Here is an 18,834-nt window from a genome sequence, read left to right on the forward strand (position 1 = left end):
CCAGAGCCTGCCTGGCGCAGAGGCGACGTACATAAGAACGGCCGTACTGGGTCAGACCAAAGGTCCGTCTAGCCCAGTAGCCTGTCTGCCGACAGTGGCCAGCACCAGGTGCCCCAGAGAGGGTGGACCAAAGACAATGATCAAGCGATTTGTCTCCTGCCATCCCTCTCCAGCCTCTGACAAACAGAGGCCAAGGACACCATTTTATCCCCTGGCTAATAGCCTTTTATGGACCTAACCGCCATGAAATTATCTAGCTTCTCTCTAAACTCTGTTATAGTCCTAGCCTTCACAGCCTCCTCTGGCAAGGAGTTCCACAGGTTGACTACATGCCAGGCGACTCCCGTCTCATCTGCTGGCCTGGCAGCCGCAGCCCAAGCAGGCTCCGGTGCTGGCTCCATGGCTCCAAGGGGAGATGAAGTGGAGAGAAGGGAGCTAAGCTGGGAGGGGAGACACCCCCCTGGCTGGACCACATGTGGAAGTTTGAGGCTGGGGAACCGGACGCCTCCGCTTGCCCAGCCTGGAGCCTAGCAGAGCTGCCTGGAGCCTGCGTGCAGAGAGGGGCCTGGGTTGTGTGAGTGTGGAGAGAGGGAGAGGCTGGAGAGCGGAGGAGGCAGCTTGGTGGTACGGACCAGGGGACTCAGTGGGATCAGCCTTGGGCCGCTGGCCAGTCCCTGGCTCCATGCATGGACTGAGTTTCACTGGTCTCAGCCCGGCTCCTGGCTTGCACATCACAGAGCCACCCTCTCCTGGCACCAGCAGTCTGGAGGGGCAAGAAGGGACTAGTATGGCCCTGCGGCCTCTCGCACCAGGGCCTGGCCACGTGGCCTCTTGCAGCTCCGGTCTCCGTTCTCAAGCAGGAGGTAGCAATTACATGCAAACTCCGTCTGGCCCAGCTGCCGCTCTTCTTGCTCCCACCCCCTGGGCAGGAGCCCCTCTCTCTAGCAGCTGCTGCCTTGTCTGGGCAGGGTGCCCTGGGGCCTAACCGTGGCCCCAGCTCTGACGAGATGGCGATTTCCATGCTCACGCTGCGCCCGACAGCCAGGGGCGCGGGGTGGGCAGACACGTCCACCTGCTCCCCCTCCTGCTGCCGTTCGTTCAGCGGGGAGGCCGCTAATGATGTGGGGGCAGCAGATGCCAAATGGCAGCTGGACCGTTGCAGTCTGGGCCCGAGGCGTAGGGAACGGGGGGGGGGGGGATGTGCTCAGGACTGTGTGGGTGGAAGCCTCTTGGGTGGCGCCCTCGGGCATCCAGGACAAGGCTCCGTCAGCTGCTGCTGGGCCGGAACGAAGAGCCCCGGCCCAGCCCGCATCAGCTCCGGGGAGCCGGATCCAACAGCTGGGTCGGACACACGGCCGCCCTGCCGCAAAGGGCCAAAGCAGCCCCTTATGGACAAACTGGGACGTGCCGGCTCAGGTCCAGCATCCGCAGCGAAGGCCCATGTCTGCTTGGGGCTGGGGGGGGCCATGTCTGCTTGGGGCTGGGGGGGCCCATGTCTGCTTGGGGCTGGGGGGGCATGTCTGCTTGGGGCTGGGGGGGCCCATGTCTGCTTGGGGCTGGGGGGGAGGAGCTGCTGCGGGGCCGAGAGAGGACTCATCCCAGCTGCAAGTCACCTGTTTTGGGGGTCTCAGCCAGGTGTCAAGGGGTCGTGGCCACCCCTCTCCATATTGCTCGGGGGAAGGGGCATTTCCAGCGAGGGGAAAGGGGACTCAGGCGACCCCACTATGAACCACTGCGTCAGGGGCTTCCCCGTCCTTCCGGTTTGCCCCCTCAACCCAGGAAGCCCGGGTCCCTCCTCCGCAGCCCCCCCAACACGGCAGCTGGGCTCTGCTCCAGAAGAGGCTTGTCCATCGCTGAAAGCCAGCAGCGCCTGCTATTGATCTGTGGCTCCATTTAGCCCCCTGGCGGCTCCGCTTACGGAAACAGATCAAACCCACGCAGCTGTACGTCCATGCTGTCCTCTGGCCACTTCCAGGAAGGAGATGCGGCTGCCAGAGGTTTCCGATCTCCGGGGCTCTGGCTAACCAGCCCCAGCCTAGGTTCTTGGGAGCCTGCAGCGAACACCCAGCAGCCTCCTAACCCTCTGCTGCAGCCACAGAGCCGGCCGGAGAGAGGGGCAGACCATGTCCTCAGGGCTGTGGGTAGCACCCATTGCCATCACATCTGGTAAATACCCACTGCAGCACCTGCCACCCTAGGTTCTCAAAGCACCCACTGAGTCCCAGAGTGCCCCTCCTTCTTCCTGCAGTGCATTATCCCCATTTTACACACGGGGAGACTGAGGCAGAGAGCTGTTCATGCCCAGGTTACATGGCAAGTTAGTGGATGAAGTGGGACTAGCAGTCCTGCACTCTACTCTCCAGCTCTTACCACTAGACCCCACTCTCTGCCAGAGCCAGGCCTCCCCCTGTCCACTCCACTTGCTCTAACTGCTAGACTGCACTGCACTCCAGCAACCTAGATCAGACACATCCAGTGGGAGGGTCCATGGCCCTGGGAGCACTGAATGCTCTGGGGAAGGGAGGGTACCTGGCAGCTCCCTTGCAGCTCTGGGAGGTCAGATCATCTTAAATGAACATGAACCCAGAGCAGGGGAGCCCCATGTGGGCAGAGCTGTGAAGTCTCCACCCCCAGGACTCTAGGATCTCTGGTTAGAGAGCTCCCCAGCTGGTGCATGGCCCACGCCCATGTGGGCACTCGGGTCCGGAGCGCCCGTCCTGGGGTCCAGCCAGGGTTTGCAAGCACAGCCACTGAGTTGGGGTGTCCCGCACGAGAGCTGAGAGGTGCTGGGCTCCCGTCTGCCAGTGAGAGCTGCAGGGCTCAGGCCCCCAGCTGAAAGCAGCTGGAGTCGGCTGCTCATAGGCACTAACGAGCCTGGGGCCACCCCGAGTACCGCCTCTCCCAGGGGCTAAGGGGAATATGGGGCTGGGATTCCTCCCGCCATGTCTCTGGGGACCCCTCTGGCCATCCCTCGCTCCGGCCGCAGCTTCCCAGCCCCTCACACAGCCCTCGACTGGAGCCCGTCTGTCCGAGGCCCTTGCCCTGCCAGCCTCAGCCCCAAGCTGGAGGAGATGCCCCTCCGGGGGAGAGGGGAGAGCTGGCTCCCTGGCCCGCTCCCGCCGCAGGCCCGGTGGGCACCCATGAACTGAGACCTGCCCCGCTCGTTCCACAGGAGCAGCCAGGCGGGGCGGCTCCAGGCCTGGGGGGGGAGGGGGGGCGCAGGCGCTGAAGTCAGACTGGCGCTCTCGCTAATGCGGGGAGTCTTTCCCTGCTCTCAGGGCCCCGTGGCTAAGGCCTCTGGGCTCCCTTCCCAGGGGGCCAATGCAGGACGCCCCAGACCTGCCGGGCCGCCCCACCAGCAGTCAGCTGCAGGGACTCGAACAAGCAGCAATTCCTGCGTCTCTCGGACAGACACCAGCCAGGTGGGGCCCTGGGCGCTGCTGTAAGATCCCACACAGCCCACACCAGGCCTGAAGGGGTTAAGGTGGCCAGATGGGCTAGTTACCCGCCCAGGCTGCACCAAGGAGCAGGGATTCATTGGGGAGGAGACTGAGCTGGAGAGGAAGAGGAGGGGTTGAAGTCTCTCAGGGTGAGGTTCTTTGGACCCTACCAGGGCTACAGCTGTAGGCGTCAGGGCTGTGCAGACCCTGCCTGCTTGTCATAGGGACCTTGGACCAGGCTCCCCAGCCCGCTGCTGGCCCGGGCCATGCAGGAGACGCTGCCTGAGAGACTTTGAGAACATGCTCCAGGCCCATGCGGGGAAACTACAGTGACCTGGTTGGGGAGCTGTCATGATGGGGGTGAGCCAGCAGCCTGGGGATTAAGGGGTTAACTCTCCCTCAGCCAGGTGGAGTGGCCAACAGGAATGTAGGTAGGAATTTCAAACTGGAACAAAGGAATTTGGGGGGGGGTTCCCTCCTTTGTCTTTGGGGGCAGTTTTCTCTCCAGTTACTGAGGGAATCAGACGGAACGTCTCCCTCCAAGAACAGACTCTTCTGTAAGGGGGGTAAAGTTTAGATAAATCCGTCAGGTTTTCTTGTTTTATGGTTTGGGAATGGGATCTGCTGTCTGTGCATTTCAAATGGGGGTTTCTCTCTTTTGCAAGGCTGGAATTCCCCACGAGTCTCTAGCTTTGTGACGTTACCAGCTAGTCCTTATGCCGGCAACAGCAATATTGTGGTGATAATACAAGGGCTTTCTCGTTTCTTTTTCTTAACCTGGTTATTGGTTAATTTCCGTGACCTGGTTTGTACTTTAGGGGTGAGATTTCCCACGTGATCTCTCCCCTGATTTTCTTATCATTACTTGGGGGGTGGCAGTGGAGTTTTTATCCCCAAAATCCGGTTAAGATTTTGGGGGAAGGTTTTGCCAAAGCCCGGAAAGAGAAGGTTTTGGGGTACTTTTGTGGGCCCCCACTTCTGCATTTATGGTGCCAGAGTGGGGAAGGAGCCGAGCCCTGAAGAGGGAGCAGTCGAGTCCTGACGGCCCACGGGAGCGGTGGAGAGCCCCGGCAGGAGGGGCCTTGATCCACAGTGCTCATCCCCAGGTCTGGCCAGCAGGAGGTGCTCCGGTGGTGAGTCAAGCACGCTGCCCTCCTCCTTCTTGCTGGGGGTTGAGGCTGAAGCCTGCCCCGAAGGCGCCTCTGGTCACACAGCAGGGGATACCGTGCTCCCCGCAGCCAAGCCCTTCAGCCTGGGCCCAGCCATCGGCTTCCCTCTGGGGCTCAGCTGGGCAGCAGGAAGGGTTTGTTCAGCCCCTTCTATGTGGCATGAGACAGCTCCCCAGAAAGAGCTCTCCAGGGCATGGCCCTGGGCGCCACCCCTCTGCCCAGCCTTCCTCTCTGCAGACAGGTGATCTGCCGCTAGCCCTGCAGATGGCCATGAACCGGGGATCTGGGTGTGGGATGGAGGGGGACGGGAGAGGCACCTTTCCCTCCAGCGCCTCCTGCTGGGGGAACCTCGGAGCGGACCATCAGAGAGCTCCCCTATGGGCGGTGCTCCGGTGCCAGTCCCTCTACAGCGCCTCCTGCTGGGCAAGGCTGGGAGTGCAGCGCTAGGCGTCCCCCAGCACTCTGGACTTGGGGAGGGCCAGCGGGGAGGCAGGAGGAGCCCGTACCTCTGAGCTCCTCTCCTCCTGGCTCCTTGCCCCTGCCTCTGCTTGTCCTGCTGCCTAGCTCCCGTCTGGGCAGGGAGTCAGAGCAGGGGGGTTGCCATTTATTTACCATAGGTTAGGATTTCCTTGAGGCGCGTTCTGCCTCTGGGGGCCTCGCTGCAGGGGACGCTGGGAGGCTAAGCGGTGCGGCTGTCGGGCTGGCCCTGGGGGGATCCTGGCCCAGGAATGGGGGCACGGAACCCGGCTTCTCTGGTTCAGAGGCTGGGGGTACGGGAGTGTCGGGAGTGGGGAGGGGAGAATCCAGACTCCCTCTCCCAGCTCCGCTGCTATTACCACCCTACATCCCCCAGCCCTCTTCCTTCCTGGCTGGCTCCTCTTCCCACCCCGCCCCCCGGCTTTCTGGGCCTCTCTTCTGGTCCCCAGACCTGCTAGTATCCTACAGCGCTGGGCTGTGCGTCTGGGAGGGCAGGGGCGCCCCTTTGTGGAGCTTTAAGGCCATTACCGCAGCACTGCATAGCAGGGGAGACGTCCGTAAGGTTACTCCCGTTCATCCGGATTCGCTAACCTGCCCCCAAAGGCAGCTGAACCCCAGACAATGGCCACAGCCGAGCGGGGCGCAGAATTCGGGGGTCCGAGTTCCAGCTCTCTTGCACCAACCATCTTCCAGCTCCCAGAGTTGGGGAGAGAACCCAGGAGTCCTGCCGCCAGAGCCCGTCTCTCGCTCTGAGGGCTTCCCAGAGTGGGGGACAAATCGTAGAATCCTAGAACACTAGGACTGGAAGGGACCTCGCGAGGTCATCGAGTCCAGTCCCCTGGCCTCATGGCAGGACCCAGTACTGACTAGACCAGGGGTTCCCAACCTGGGGTACGTGTACCCCCAGGGGGTACGAGAAACTTGTCAAGGGGGTACGGGGAATATTTGGTAAATAACTAGATTATCCCAATTGAAATAGTCCAAAAGTAGTCGTGTTAGTGAAAAAAGTTGTGGATTCTAGAGTCTAGAATTTATTTCCTTTCATATTGAAGAGGGGGTACGGGAAGGGTTACTAAAAGCCAAGGGGCTACAGGGACTGAAAAAGGTTGGGAACCCCTGAACTAGACCATCCCTGACAGACATTTATCTAACCTGCTCTTAAATATCTCCAGAGATGAGGATTCCACAACCTCCCTGGGCAATTTATCCCAGTGTTTAACCACCCTGACAGTCAGGAACTTTTTCCTAATGTCCAACCTAAACCTCCCTTGCTGCAGTTTAAGCCCATTGCTGCTTGTTCTATCCCCAGAGGCCAGGAAGAACAAGTTTTCTCCCTCCTCCTCATGACCCCCTTCTAGATACCTGAAAACGGCTCTCATGTCCCCCCTCAATCTTCTCTTTTCCAAACTAAACAGGCCCAGTTCTTTCAGCCTCCCCTCCTAGCTCATGTTCTCTAGACTTTTCATCATTCTTGTTGCTCTTCTCTGGACCTTCTCCAACCTCCCCACATCTTTCTTGAAATCCAGGTGTCCTGTTTCCCACGCCTGCCCATTCTGTGCCCTTTGCCACCCTCCCTTGCTACTTCCTCCGGCCCAGCTCCCCCTGTCAACCCCCATATTCCTCTCCTGCCCCCGGCACGGCTCCCTGGGCTGGGCACTTCCTGAGCCTGACGGGAGAGTCTTGGCAATGACAGTCGAGCTTTGCTTTTCCACGACAGGGGGGCAAGAAGCGGTTGGTCTGGCGCCAGGGCGCTGCCCCCAGACAGCAGGGCACTGCCCCCGAAAGCGCCACATGTTGGCACTGCCTAGGCCTCCTGTCCAGGCACGGCCCAGCTTAGCAGCTCCTCCAGTGAGCCCACCCTGCGCAGGGCAGGCAGGCGAGAGGGGGAGGAATGCAATGTCTCTTCCCATGTTTGGCTCCCTGTCTGGGCTAGCTTCTCCGCACAGGTCAGGCTGGATTATCACGTGAGCCGGGCGCTCACACGGCCCAGGCTAATTCTCAGCCCCCCCTTCCATGCTCACAACAATGGGAAGCAGCCCCCAGCTGGATGCGATCCAGGGGAATTTGGAAAAGTGGCACCGGGGCTATCTCGGACAGGAATGCACAGGGCTCTTCCTTCCCTGGCTAAAAATAGGGCCCTTTTCCCGAGCTGGTCACCACATTCCCACTGGAAATCTGCGGTGGGGAGAGAGGGAAGGGAAGTCAGAAAGTGCTGACTCAGGAAGGCAGCCGTGGTGGCCAGGCCTTGTTCTGGCCGCGGCGGCGCTCGGCTCACCTCCCAACACCACTAGGCCTCACACACAGCAGCTTCCACGGAGGGCGAGCCCCATTAGCCCCACTGCACCGAAGGGAAACTGAGGCACAGGGCAGCAAAAGGACCATGCCCCAAAGGCTCTGGGCCTGGAACCCAGGGGTCGTGACGACCATGCCATGTGTTGCTCTGAGAGGCTAGGAAGGCTCTGGCCGCTGCGCTCTGCTGCTGTGCAGAGCTTGGGGAGCTTCGTGCCCTGCTTGGCCTGGCAGCAGCTGGCCCTGAACGGAAGAAGCATCGGTTAGCGGTGGGTAACGGACCCAGCTCTGCAGAACTGAGGCTTTTCCCAGCGTCTCTCCTGCTGTGGGGTGATGCTGCCCCCTAGGGGGGAAAGGGCTCCATGCAACTGCCCAAAGCTGCGCCAGGTGGGCTTGGGCTGGGGGGGGGGCAAGTCAAAAAAGCCCAAAGGCCTGGCTGTCTGGGTCCTGGCCCGCAAGAGCAGGAGCTGGCAACCTTGACAAAGGCACCTCCCTCGGCCACAGACCACAGGGGAGTCAGGACGCTCGGGTTCTGCACCTCGCCGAGCAATCTCGGCAAGTCACGTCCTCGCCCCGTGCCTCAGTTTCCCTCTATACAACCCCACGGAAGAGGACTGGCATCTGCTGGCACCAAGGCTGCTGGGGAGATCGGCCGGGGGGCTGCCTCTTTCTCTCTGCCCCCGCTGGCAGAAACCTGCAAGGGGGTAATACTTTCCTCCTGCCCCGTCCGGGTACCAGAGGGGATTCGGGAACCTAGCACGCCACCCTCCCCGAGAGCTCCAACGGCTGCATTCCCCGTCCCCGGTGGCAGAGTGAGCAGCTGGAGCCAAGCATGTACGCTCCCGCCGGGCCCTTCCTGGCTCTTTGGCCTGCCTGGGGCCGCTGCCCAGTGGAGGAAGGCTCCAAAGCCAGATATCAGAAGGCCTGTGATGGAACGAGGCCCCTTCTCTGGGCAGCTTGGGGGCTTCTGTGTCTCCGGAGGTGGCCGGCTAAGCCGGCGGCATTGGGACTGAGAGAAATGGGCCTTCTGGGCTGGGTCACTGTTTCTTTTCCAGGACGCAGGGGCCGTGCCGCCGTAAGTCTGCCTGGCTGCTAGACAGGGCCAGGGCTGGCGCCCTCGGTGTGGAGAGGGCAAAGCTGGGAGTGCTGAGCAGTCCCATGGCCGCTGGCGATACGCCCCACTAGTGACCAAGCGCTAGTAGCAAATCCAGGGCTCTCCAACCCGGTGCGGCTCACATTGCTACGGAGCCGGGGAGCAGTGCGATGTCCCCTTCCCGCCCCACGGCCCCCCGCGACACACACTCACGCCCCGCGTGCCCCGGCGCACACACACGGGAACACACATGCTAACATGTCCCGCCCTGCAGGAAAGAGCGGACACGCGGCCCCCTAACATGCCTGGAAGAGGAGACCCGTGAACAGGCCCTGCCATTCACACAAGGAAAGACACGCACAGGCTGACGCATGCTAGTGCCCGGGTAAGCACACAGGAGCCAGCACAAGTGACATGCACTGACATGCAATCAGAACACACCCCCCCCCCCCAGCTGTGCACACCAGAGAAAACAGGACCCTCTTGAGGTGCATTCGGAAGAGGATAGGACTAACGTGCCCTGGCGAGCACACAAACAATGCCCACAAACATGCCATACCTCCTGTCAAGAAGCATGATGGACACAGGACAACCCAAACCTAGGATCATGCCCTGACATGCGTTCCAGAGCAGACACGCTCACAGGCCAGTGAACAATTTAGAGCCCATTTATTGCGGGTGGATAGGGAGGCCATATACACGGTGAGAACAGCGTCTGGCTGGCATGAGAGCAGGGTGGGCCCCAGACCCAGTGCAGCAGCTGCCAGCTCAGCCCATCTGGCTAAGCGACTGCCTGTCAGCCATGGGGTCCCACTCCCCGGTCCTGTATGGGGCGCAGGTTCGGCTGGCGCTGGGGGAGTCAGGCCGCATGCAGGTTCTGCTTGTCAAATGGCAGCTCTCAGGAGGATACAAATGACCCCGGCCGCTGTAACTGGGTCCGTCAAGAGCCCCCACACTGGCATCAATGGGGGTTTCTCCCCTCATGGTGGAAGCGGGAGGAGACCTGGCCAGATCCTCAGCTGGCGGAGATCTGCCCGGCTTAGGGTTGCCAAGTGTCCGGTATTGGCCCGGATAGCCTGGTATCTGTGGCCTCTGTCCAGTAAAAAACCCAGAAAATACCGGCCATGGAAAGGGAAGGCCGCTTCCCCTGCTGCATCTGGTGGGGGTGGGGGGAGCAGGTGGATTTAAAGGCACAGTGACTCTTTGGTGCATTTTTTTTTTTGCTCAACAACTTTGCTTCCCCCCCCCCTTTTTTTTTGCTCAACCAATTTTTTCCCCGCCATGTTCTGTATTTTTTGTGAGCGTATCTGGCAACCCTCGCCTGGCTTGACTTCCACCCCTGTGGAGTTACAGGACCGGAGGGCCCTGCATTGGGAGACCGTTAATGCAGGTTTCAGGCCCAGCCACGTGCCAGCAGTTCAGTCCCCACCCAGCCCTTGGCTTCCCTGCTGAGACAGGGGGCAAGTGGGTCCGCCAGCCCCACAGACACGTGGGTTTTGTGCCATGGACGCTGCCCGGTCTCCCTCGGCTCTGGGAAAACGCTGCCATGTAAATGGCTACGGCGAGGCGCACACAAGAAGCAGGTCCTTGCGCCTCCATTGCGCCTCGGGGAGCCAGGCTGGGCTGAGCCCTCCCCCACTCCATGCACCAGTGATAATAGGAATACTTGGCCCTTATGCAGCACTAACTAATGAACCCTCCAGCGTCCCCCCGGAGGAGGGAAGCCTCGTTGATCCCCGCTGTCCGCGGAAGCGGGGAGCGTCAACGGCGAAGTACCCAGGCGTCCTGGCTCGCAGGACTGTGCTTGGGCCGCTGGACGCTGATGCCCGGGGGGCGTGAGGGGGATGGGCCACACGCCGAGAGGGCAGCTCTTCTCGGCCGCCCCCCGCCCTGGCAGCCAGCGCCTCAGGCGAAGACGGCCGAGTTCTGCCAGTAGGAGTACACCAGGAAGCCGGTGAAGGTGCTGTCCGTCTTGATGCTGGAGTAGAAGCCGAAGTAGTCGCCCACCCCGACCTGCACCCACACCTCGTCCTCCGGCTCCAGGCGCACCAGGGCGCCGCCCGACAGCGAGGTGGGCTTGGGCCAGTTGCCGTAGAACTGGAAGAAGGAGGCCACCGACTGGCCGTTCTTCAGGATGTCGAACTGCAGGCTGGTGCGGTACACGGTGGCGTGGACGGCGAAGTAGTAGACGCCGGGGATCTGGCAGGTGAACTTGCCCGTGTCGGCGTCGTAGTGGCCTTGCTCGTTGATCAGCACCACGTCAAAGCGGATGGGCTGGTCCGCCAGGGGCGGGGCGCGGGACTCGGCCCGTTTGGCGGTGAAGGCCGAGCGGGGCGCCACCGCGCACTCCCCCTGCGCCCCCTTTTCCCCGCTCAGGCCATGCATGCCGGGGCTGCCGCTGTCCCCGCGGGGACCTGGGAGTCCTGCGGGGAGAGGAGAGAGAACGTCGCGGGGCGCTGAAGCCACGAACCAGCCCGCCCGTCCGTCTCGGTGACTGATTTGTGCTACGCCCATCCCCGCGGGGTCTGTGCCCCTGGCGGCATGCCACGGGTCCCCCCGCAGCAGACAGGACCTACTGGTGGCATCTCGTGTATTCCCCTTGGAAGGAAGAAGTCTGAGACCCAGTTTTGTCCCTGGTGCTTCCCCTCTTTGGCTCTGTGGCTGGTTCACAAAACTGGCCCAATGCCGTGGCCGTGGGCCACCACTGGGGCCACCTTCACGGGGAGACAGGCCCCAGCTCCCAGTGAATTCCCTAGCAAGGGGGTCTCCTTACCAGGCTGTCCAATCTCTCCCTTCTCCCCCGGTATCCCGGCGGCTCCGTCCCGGCCGTCCCGGCCGTCTCTGCCAGGGAGACCCTGGCTTCCGTGGATACCGGGGGTCCCTGGGATTCCGGGCTGCCCAGGGCACAGACTGGGGATCTTGTTGTCCTCGATCTGGCAGGAGCTGGCGATCAGCCCGAGGAGGAAGAGAAGCGGCTTCATCTCGGCTGCTGGGGAGAGGCCGGGAGGAGGGGGAAGTGTTATATCTCAGGTACGGCCCACGCCTGGGCAGTTCCGTCCAGTCTGCCCCTCACCAGGGTAACTGGGAACCGTGGCTAGATGGGCCAGGTGTGTGTGTTGGGCTGGAAGGGGGGTGTGTGTGTGTGAGAGAGTTGTGTGTAGTGTGCTGTGAACTGTGCGGTGATTGTATGCATGGAGGGTTGGGAGCTGATTTGAGGGGTGTGTGTGTGGTGAATTGTGGGCTGTGAGCTTCATGTGGAGGGCTTCACGGGGTGTGTGGAAAACATCAGGAGGCGTGACCGGGGGTGAGTGTGGGTGGTTGAACTGTGTGTCACAGGTTGTGAGCTGTGGGGCGGGTTGTGGGTGACTGTGAGCTGTGGGGTGTGTGGATGTGATAGGTTGTGTGTTACATGTGGAGGCCATGTCACAGGTTGTGAGATGTAGGGTGTGTTTTGGGTGGCTATGGAACATAGGGGTGGCTATGGGATGTGTTGTGGGCAGTTGTGGGATGTGTTGTATGTGGCTGAGCTGTAGGGCGGGGTGTGTTGTGGGGTGTGGGTGGCTGTGGTGCATGTGGGTGGCTGATCTGTGGGCTGTGTTGTAGGCCATTGGGTGCATGTGTGGCAGTGGTGGGTGTAGGTGGCACAGATGAGTGGTGTATTGTGGGGTGTAGGGTGTGTGGATGGTTGAGCTGTGGGGTATGTTACGGGCTGTGGTGCTGAGCTATGGAGGGCTGTGGGTTGTTTTGTGGGCTGTGGGTGGCGGAGCTGAGGGGTGTGTTGTGGGGTGTGGCTGGTGGAGCTGAAGGGTGTGTGTGTGTGTGTGTGTGTGTGTGTGTGTGTAGCTGAAGGGTGTGTTGTGGGCTGTGGTGTGTGTGGGTGGCGGAGCTGAGGAATGTGTTATGGAATGTGGGTGTGGCAGAGATGAGTGTGTTGTGTGGGGAGTCGTGGAGCTGAGGGGGTGTGTTGTGGGCTGTGGTGTGTGTGGGTGTTGTAGCTGAGGGGTGTGTTGTGGGGTTTGGATGTGTTAGCGCTGGACAGTGTGGGGGTGTGGATGGCGGAGCTGAGGGATATGTGGTGGGCTGTGGTGCGTGGGGTTGGTGGAGCTGAGGAGTGTGGGTGGCGGAGCTGAGGGGTGTGTTGTGGGGTGTGGGTGGCGGAGCTGAGGGGTGTGTCATGGGCTGTGGTCAAGAACCCTGCACTCTCGGGGTGCATTTGCCCTCCCCTGCACTCTGCTCTGGTCCCCAGGGAGCTCCGGCTTTGCTCCAGGACTGCCCTGCTCCTCGCTCTCCCTTCGCACGGGGCATGAGGCCAGGACCCCCCCCCCAGCTTCGGGGCAGGTTACCCAGGGGCTCCTCCCACCCCCAGAGGCAGGTCGTAGGCGACGAGTTATATCGGCCCCTGGTGCCTGGAGTCTGGTCTCTCGCCTGGCCCCCCCTGCTGCCCTGTGCCCGCCCTCCTGGGGCGTCCCCGCACCCGCCTGCCGCCCCAGCGTGAGTGAAAATGCCCCGGGGGCCCTGCCGGCAGCACAGCAGGGATACAGCAGCTTCCTGCTGCCTGCCCTGCGGCTGCCAGCCTGCGAGTCCTTGTAGTCCTGGGGGGGGGGTGTCTGTGCTCGACAGAGACTGACCCCCCATCTGCAGGGCTTGAGTGGCAGGAAGCTGCTTTAGCCCCACTGTGCAGCTAGCAACCCCCTCCCCCCCGCAGCATTTTAAACGGCCTGGGGGCTGCATGTGGGGCCAGGGGCACCCCAGGATGGCACGCATGGGGTTGCACAAAGATCCCTGCCAGAGGGGGGTGCCTCAGGTAAGTGTGGTACCCCCACCTCCTCTTTTGCACCCCCCTCTCCCTCCCAGAGCATCTCCTCCTGCACCCTCATCCTCTGCCCTGGGCCAGAGCCTGCAGCCTTCCCCCCTCCCACACCCAAATCCCCCCCAGAGCCTGCATCCCTCCTGCACCCCACCCCGGTACCTGCCCCCTGACTTCATCTCGGAGCCTGCATCCCAGACCCCCTCTTGTCCCCAAACTCTGGCCTAGAGCCCGCACCCCCTTCTGCCCCCCAAACCTCTACCCCAGCACCCAAGCTTCCTCCAGAGCCGTAAGCAGGTGAGGGCAGCGGGGGGGGGGGGGGGGGCGGGGAGTAGTGGCTCTGGGCATTCTGGGCACCACCAAAATTTCTGCAGCTTTGCCGCCCCGGACCAGGCAGCACTTCTGCCCCTCCCGCCGCAGCGTGCGCCTTCCCGGCAGGGCCAGGACCCAGCCTGCCAGACGAGCAGCCCCCCTTCCCCCTCACAGAGGGCTGAGCTCCAACTCGCTTCAACTTTGGCCTCCCTTGCCTTGCCCCACACTGGCCTCCCCCCGGCCTGGCTCCCTTGGGGAGCGGGGCAGGTCTCCCCCCGGCCTGGCTCCTGTAGGCCACTGTCTCCAATCAAAGGGAGAGAAGGAAACCAGACCCTGCCACTGGAATGTGTCACGACTGGAGCCAGAAAGCTGAGCCTGCGGGCCCGGCCGAGTTGCTCAGGGAAATCCCATGGCCCGCTCGGTGCCGAGAGCCACGCTGCCAACCTTGCGAGGAGCAGCTGGAGCTGGTTAGCGCCACTTACTGCGTGTCCCGGCTCCCTCGCTGCGCCCGTCCGTCCCTTTCTCCTGGGAGCTCTTCCTGACCACTTCAGCTCCGGCTGCCTCTCCCCCCGCCTTCCCCTCCTTGTGTCTCTCCTCCCAAGCGCCAAAGGAAATCGGGGACTTTCAGAGAGCGCCAAGAGCTACAAGACAAGGGGAAAAAACTCCCAGTGTCGGAAATGCTGTAACCAGTGGGAGGAGAGAGGGAGAGACAGACCCACAGACCTGACGTGACACCTCCCTGCGCTTAACACCCCCCCCAGGGATAGAGGCAAAGAAAAAAGGGGGGGATGGCTGGGAAGGGGAGGGAGAAGGGGATGAATTTGTCCGTCCCTCCGTGTTGTGGACGGACAGGCCAGTCTTCGTGCGATGGGGAGCCGGGCTGGCTCATGTTTGTGGGGATTTCTCGGGAGTGAGCAGAGCCCAGAGGCAGGGCTGGGGAAGGAGGGGGGATGCGAGGCGAGCAGGGATCCCAGCTCTTTGAGGGGAGCACTGTGAGGTCTGGGCCGCGCGGGGGTTTTGTGGAAGGCCTCGGAGGAGGAGAAGCTGAAGGTACGGGAGCAAAGATGCACAGCAGGGGCAGAGTAAAGGGCGTGAGGACCGTTTGGTCCTGCTATATGGTGTAATGAGGAACTAACCCCCCCTCCCCAACACACTCTCCACACGCTGATTGTTGCCGGACACGTCACACACACGAGCAGCAAGCTCACACCACACGCAGCCCCGCTGCCCACGGACACGCCCCTAACCCACAGGCCCCACGCACATCCAGGCCAGCACTGAGCACACGCGCCAGGCACTCGTCAGCACAACACACACGTGTGGCGGGCGCGCACGCTGGGCTCACGCCCTCCCACAACGCACAACCGCTTTCCCCTGCGACTGTGGAACGCCACAGGCCACAGCCAGCTCGAGAGGCCACGGGAGACTTTCACTTGGCTCACTTGCCTCTCTCTCACGCCCCACGTCGCTGCAGGTTTCTCCTTGGGCGGCCGGCGAGCTGGCCAGACAGCAGCAACACTGAGGGCGCAGACAGGGGCCTGAGCCTCATGGGCTGGAGTTTTCCACCCGGAGGCTGGCTGGAAAGCCCCATTTGGCTCATCCACCCCCGGCCTGGGGCTCCCCAGTTCCAGGGCATGCTGAGCTCGGGGAGCTGGGTCTGACCGGAGAGTGTCTGCAATCCCAGGGGATACGCCCCGGCTAGCCCTGCAGATGGATACGGAGGAGCACTGCTGCCAGCAGGCCAGGAGATCCCCAGGACAGCCAGAGCGGGGCAGCTCTCTCCCCCATCGCTGGAGCGGGGGACATGGTGCCTGAGGTGGAGCTGTCAAATGCTCATTGAAGTCGTTTCCCTGATTGTTGCCGTACACGTGAAGTCGACTGGGGGGGAAGCAGCCAGGTAGGGGGCTCTGGGCCCAGGGAATTTGTGACTCCAAGGAGCGCCCCATGGGAGAGGTGTCCCCCTTCACCAAAAAGCCCCGCTGGCAGGAATTGGCAGCCGGCATTCGCTGTGCTGGCCTAGTGCCTTCAGCCCTACGCTGATCCTCACCACCCTCTGGGGAGGCAGGTCATCCTCGCTGCACGCATGGGGAAACTGAGGCAGGAGGCAGTCACACGACGCCTCCAGACCATCTGCAGCCGAGCTGGAGACAGACCTCGGATGCTCTGAGTCCTGTCTCCCTCTCACTGCTCGGCCCCGTGCCTGCCAGTGATGCCAGCGAGCAGAATGGGCCCGGTGGACTGAGCGGTTCTCGGAGGCAGCCTTTCCAGGCAGGGGGAACACCCAGCAGGACTGGGCTGGGATGGCCCATCTGCCTGATTTCCCCAGCACTGACACAGGTCACAAGGCCCCCACCGCTGCCAGACGTAAATAACAGCGAAGGAATTCTCGCCCCCCCTCCTGCTGACATGCACTGGAAAGTCTGTGTCATTTGGAGGTTACTCACTTGCGCTTTTTTGTAAGACGTGACTTCAACCCAAGCGTATTGCTTACAGATGGCTGTAGGAGTGGTTTCCGTGCCTGACGGGTCCGTGCAAAGGCACTTCCTTCGAGTTTTAGACCCCGCCTCGCCCTGCTCCCGTGCCGCTAAGAAAACACACCCAAATTCATCAGCTTTCTGATGACCGTGTTCCCGTGTTTCGTCCCACACCAGGATCTGCTGCCACGGTTCAAGACGGGCGTGTACCGCACGGAGGCAACAGCGCGCCAGGGAGGCTGGGCCGAGCGAAAGGGACCTTTGTAAATAATGTAAGTACACACCCGCGTACTGTGTTAACATGTTTCTCGTGTCATTCAGTTGTTGTACGCACCACAACTAGAACGACAGAATGGAATTCCTACAAACGCCCCCGCTGCCCGCCGTCGGATGCGGGTTGGGGCTCCTTCTGAAAGGCAGTGCCGCTTTTCCCCTGCTCCTGAGACTTGCCAATAAGGGGCTGTTGCAAAGGGAGTGAGCTATAATGTCGCAGGGATGAGGGGGAAGAAAGGGGTCACGTCTGTGTCGGGGTTCCCAGGTGCTCGGGGAGGGGTGGTGCTGGGATGGGACAGGACACGGTCACCTCTTGGCGCTGGGGTTCCCAGACGTTGGGGGTGGGGGGGGCGGGCGGGAAACGGGTTTTGTCTAGGTGCTGGGTTCCCAGACGTGCTCTAGGGGGAGGAACAGGTCATGTCTTGGTGCAGGGAATTCCATGTGTGGAATAAATTTTATGTGCAGGCGGCATGTGCAGATGTGCACCACCCGTATAAACACAGGCTGCCAGCTCTGGGCCCTCTGCTAATCAGCTGGGCGGCTTTGAAATCTCCCCTGGGTGGCTTCCCCCGTGCTCAGCTTCCAGAGAACCCTGTCCAGGCATGTGTGCTGCTGGGGAGGATGCTGGGACCTCTCGAAGCCGGGATTCCCAGGTGCAGTGCACGTGTGTGTATGTGGGGGTGGGGAGACACGGGCATGTCTGAGCGCATTGGTTCCCGGGTGCTGTGCGCTACTTTGGGGGGACCTGGTCACATCTTGGTGCCAGGATCCCAGGCACTGTGCTGTAGTGAGGGGGGCAGGGTCATGTCTCGGTGCTGGGGTTCTCAAGAGCTGAGTGCTAGTTTTGGGGGGCCAACACGGCCCTGTCTCAGTGCTGGGGGTTCACAGGTGCTGTGCACTAGTTTTGGGGGGCCAACGCGGCCCTGTCTCAATGCTGGGGGTTCACAGGTGCTGTGTGCTAGTTTTGGGGGGCCAACGCAGTCCTGTCTCAGTGCTGGGGTTCCCAAGTGCTGTGTGCTAGTTTTGGGGGGGCAACGCAGTCTTGGGGTTCACAGGTGCTGTGCGCTAGTTTTGGGGGGCCAACGCAGTCCTGGGGTTCACAGGTGCTGTGCGCTAGTTTTGGGGGGCCAACACAGTCCTGCCTCAGTGCCGGGGTTCCCAAGTGCTGTGTGCTAGTTTTGGGGGGCCAACGCAGTCCTGTCTCAGTGCCGGGGTTCCCAAGTGCTGTGTGCTAGTTTTGGGGGGCCAACACAGTCCTGCCTCAGTGCCGGGGTTCCCAAGTGCTGTGTGCTAGTTTTGGGGGGCCAACACAGTCCTGCCTCAGTGCCGGGGTTCCCAAGTGCTGTGCGCTAGTTTTGGGGGGCCAACACAGTCCTGCCTCAGTGCCGGGGTTCCCAAGTGCTGTGTGCTAGTTTTGGGGGGCCAACACAGTCCTGCCTCAGTGCCGGGGTTCCCAAGTGCTGTGTGCTAGTTTTGGGGGGGCAATGCAGTCCTGTCTCAGTGCTGGGGTTCACAGGTGCTGTGCGCTAGTTTTGGGGGGGCAATGCAGTCCTGTCTCAGTGCTGGGGTTCACAGGTGCTGTGCACTAGTTTTGGGGGGGCAACGCGGCCCTGTCTCAGTGCTGGGGTTCACAGGTGCTGTGTGCTAGTTTTGGGGGGGCAATGCAGTCCTGTCTCAGTGCTGGGGGTTCACAGGTGCTGTGCACTAGTTTTGGGGGGGCAACGCGGCCCTGTCTCAGTGCTGGGGTTCACAGGTGCTGTGTGCTAGTTTTGGGGGGGCAATGCAGTCCTGTCTCAGTGCTGGGGTTCACAGGTGCTGTGCGCTAGTTTTGGGGGGGCAACGCGGCCCTGTCTCAGTGCTGGGGTTCACAGGTGCTGTGTGCTAGTTTTGGGGGCCCAACACAGTCCTGTCTCAGTGCCGGGGTTCTCAAGTGCTGTGTGCTAGTTTTGGGGGGCCCAACGCAGTCCTGTCTCAGTGCTGGGGGTTCGCAGGCACTGTGCCCTGGCGGGGAGGGGCCGGGCCCTGCTCGGAGTCTCTGCTGAGCTAGCGTCTCTGTGTGCTCCAGGAGCCGGGCGCGTGCCAGGGCGGCGCGCTGGGTCCCAGGGGTGGCGTTCAGCGTGTCCTCCCAGTGGACGGGAAACAGGACGTTGTCTTTGGCCAGGAGGCGCTTGCTTGCGGCTTTGCGGCGCAGGCAGCCCCAGTGGCCCGTGGTCAGGAGTCAGGCCAGGATTCCTAACCCAGCTGGCAGCTCCCGCCTTCGGCCCTGCCTCTGCTCCAGGGCAAATTCACCGTCCTCTTCCTCTGGATTGGAACCCTCCCGCCCGCTGCCCCGCTCCTCCCACGCTCTCCCCCTTGGGGAGGGGTCAGTATTGGCTGCAGAGGGAGAACTCCCCCGTTTTCTGGGTGAGGGGGGCCCAAACCAATGCAGAGCCAGAAACCCCTTCCCGACCCCCCTGAAACGGGAGGGGTTTGGTTACCGAAGGGGATTAGATCTTCCCCC

General features: G+C 61.9%; 1 protein-coding gene across 2 annotated transcripts; it reads right to left on the reverse strand.

The window, feature by feature from the left end:
- Positions 1–9,120: 9,120 nt before the first annotated feature.
- Positions 9,121–14,203, reverse strand: C1QTNF5 (C1q and TNF related 5). Of its 2 annotated transcripts, none has more exons than XM_075909523.2 (3): positions 14,070–14,203; positions 11,242–11,457; positions 9,121–10,891 (listed from the first exon to the last, which is right to left on the reverse strand). In XM_075909523.2, the coding sequence occupies exons 2-3, from the start codon at positions 11,447–11,449 to the stop codon at positions 10,374–10,376; spliced, it is 726 nt and encodes a 241-aa protein (XP_075765638.1). In that variant the 5' UTR covers positions 11,450–11,457; positions 14,070–14,203; the 3' UTR covers positions 9,121–10,373. The 2 variants fall into 2 exon arrangements, with proteins under 2 accessions (XP_075765638.1, XP_075765639.1); XM_075909524.2 differs by having other exon boundaries at positions 11,242–11,454; positions 14,070–14,201.
- Between the last annotated feature and the right edge of the window lie 4,631 nt (positions 14,204–18,834).

This window comes from Pelodiscus sinensis, chromosome 25 (assembly GCF_052426305.1).
Source record: "Pelodiscus sinensis isolate ZL-2025 chromosome 25, ASM5242630v1, whole genome shotgun sequence".
NCBI classification, from domain to species: Eukaryota; Metazoa; Chordata; order Testudines; family Trionychidae; genus Pelodiscus; species Pelodiscus sinensis.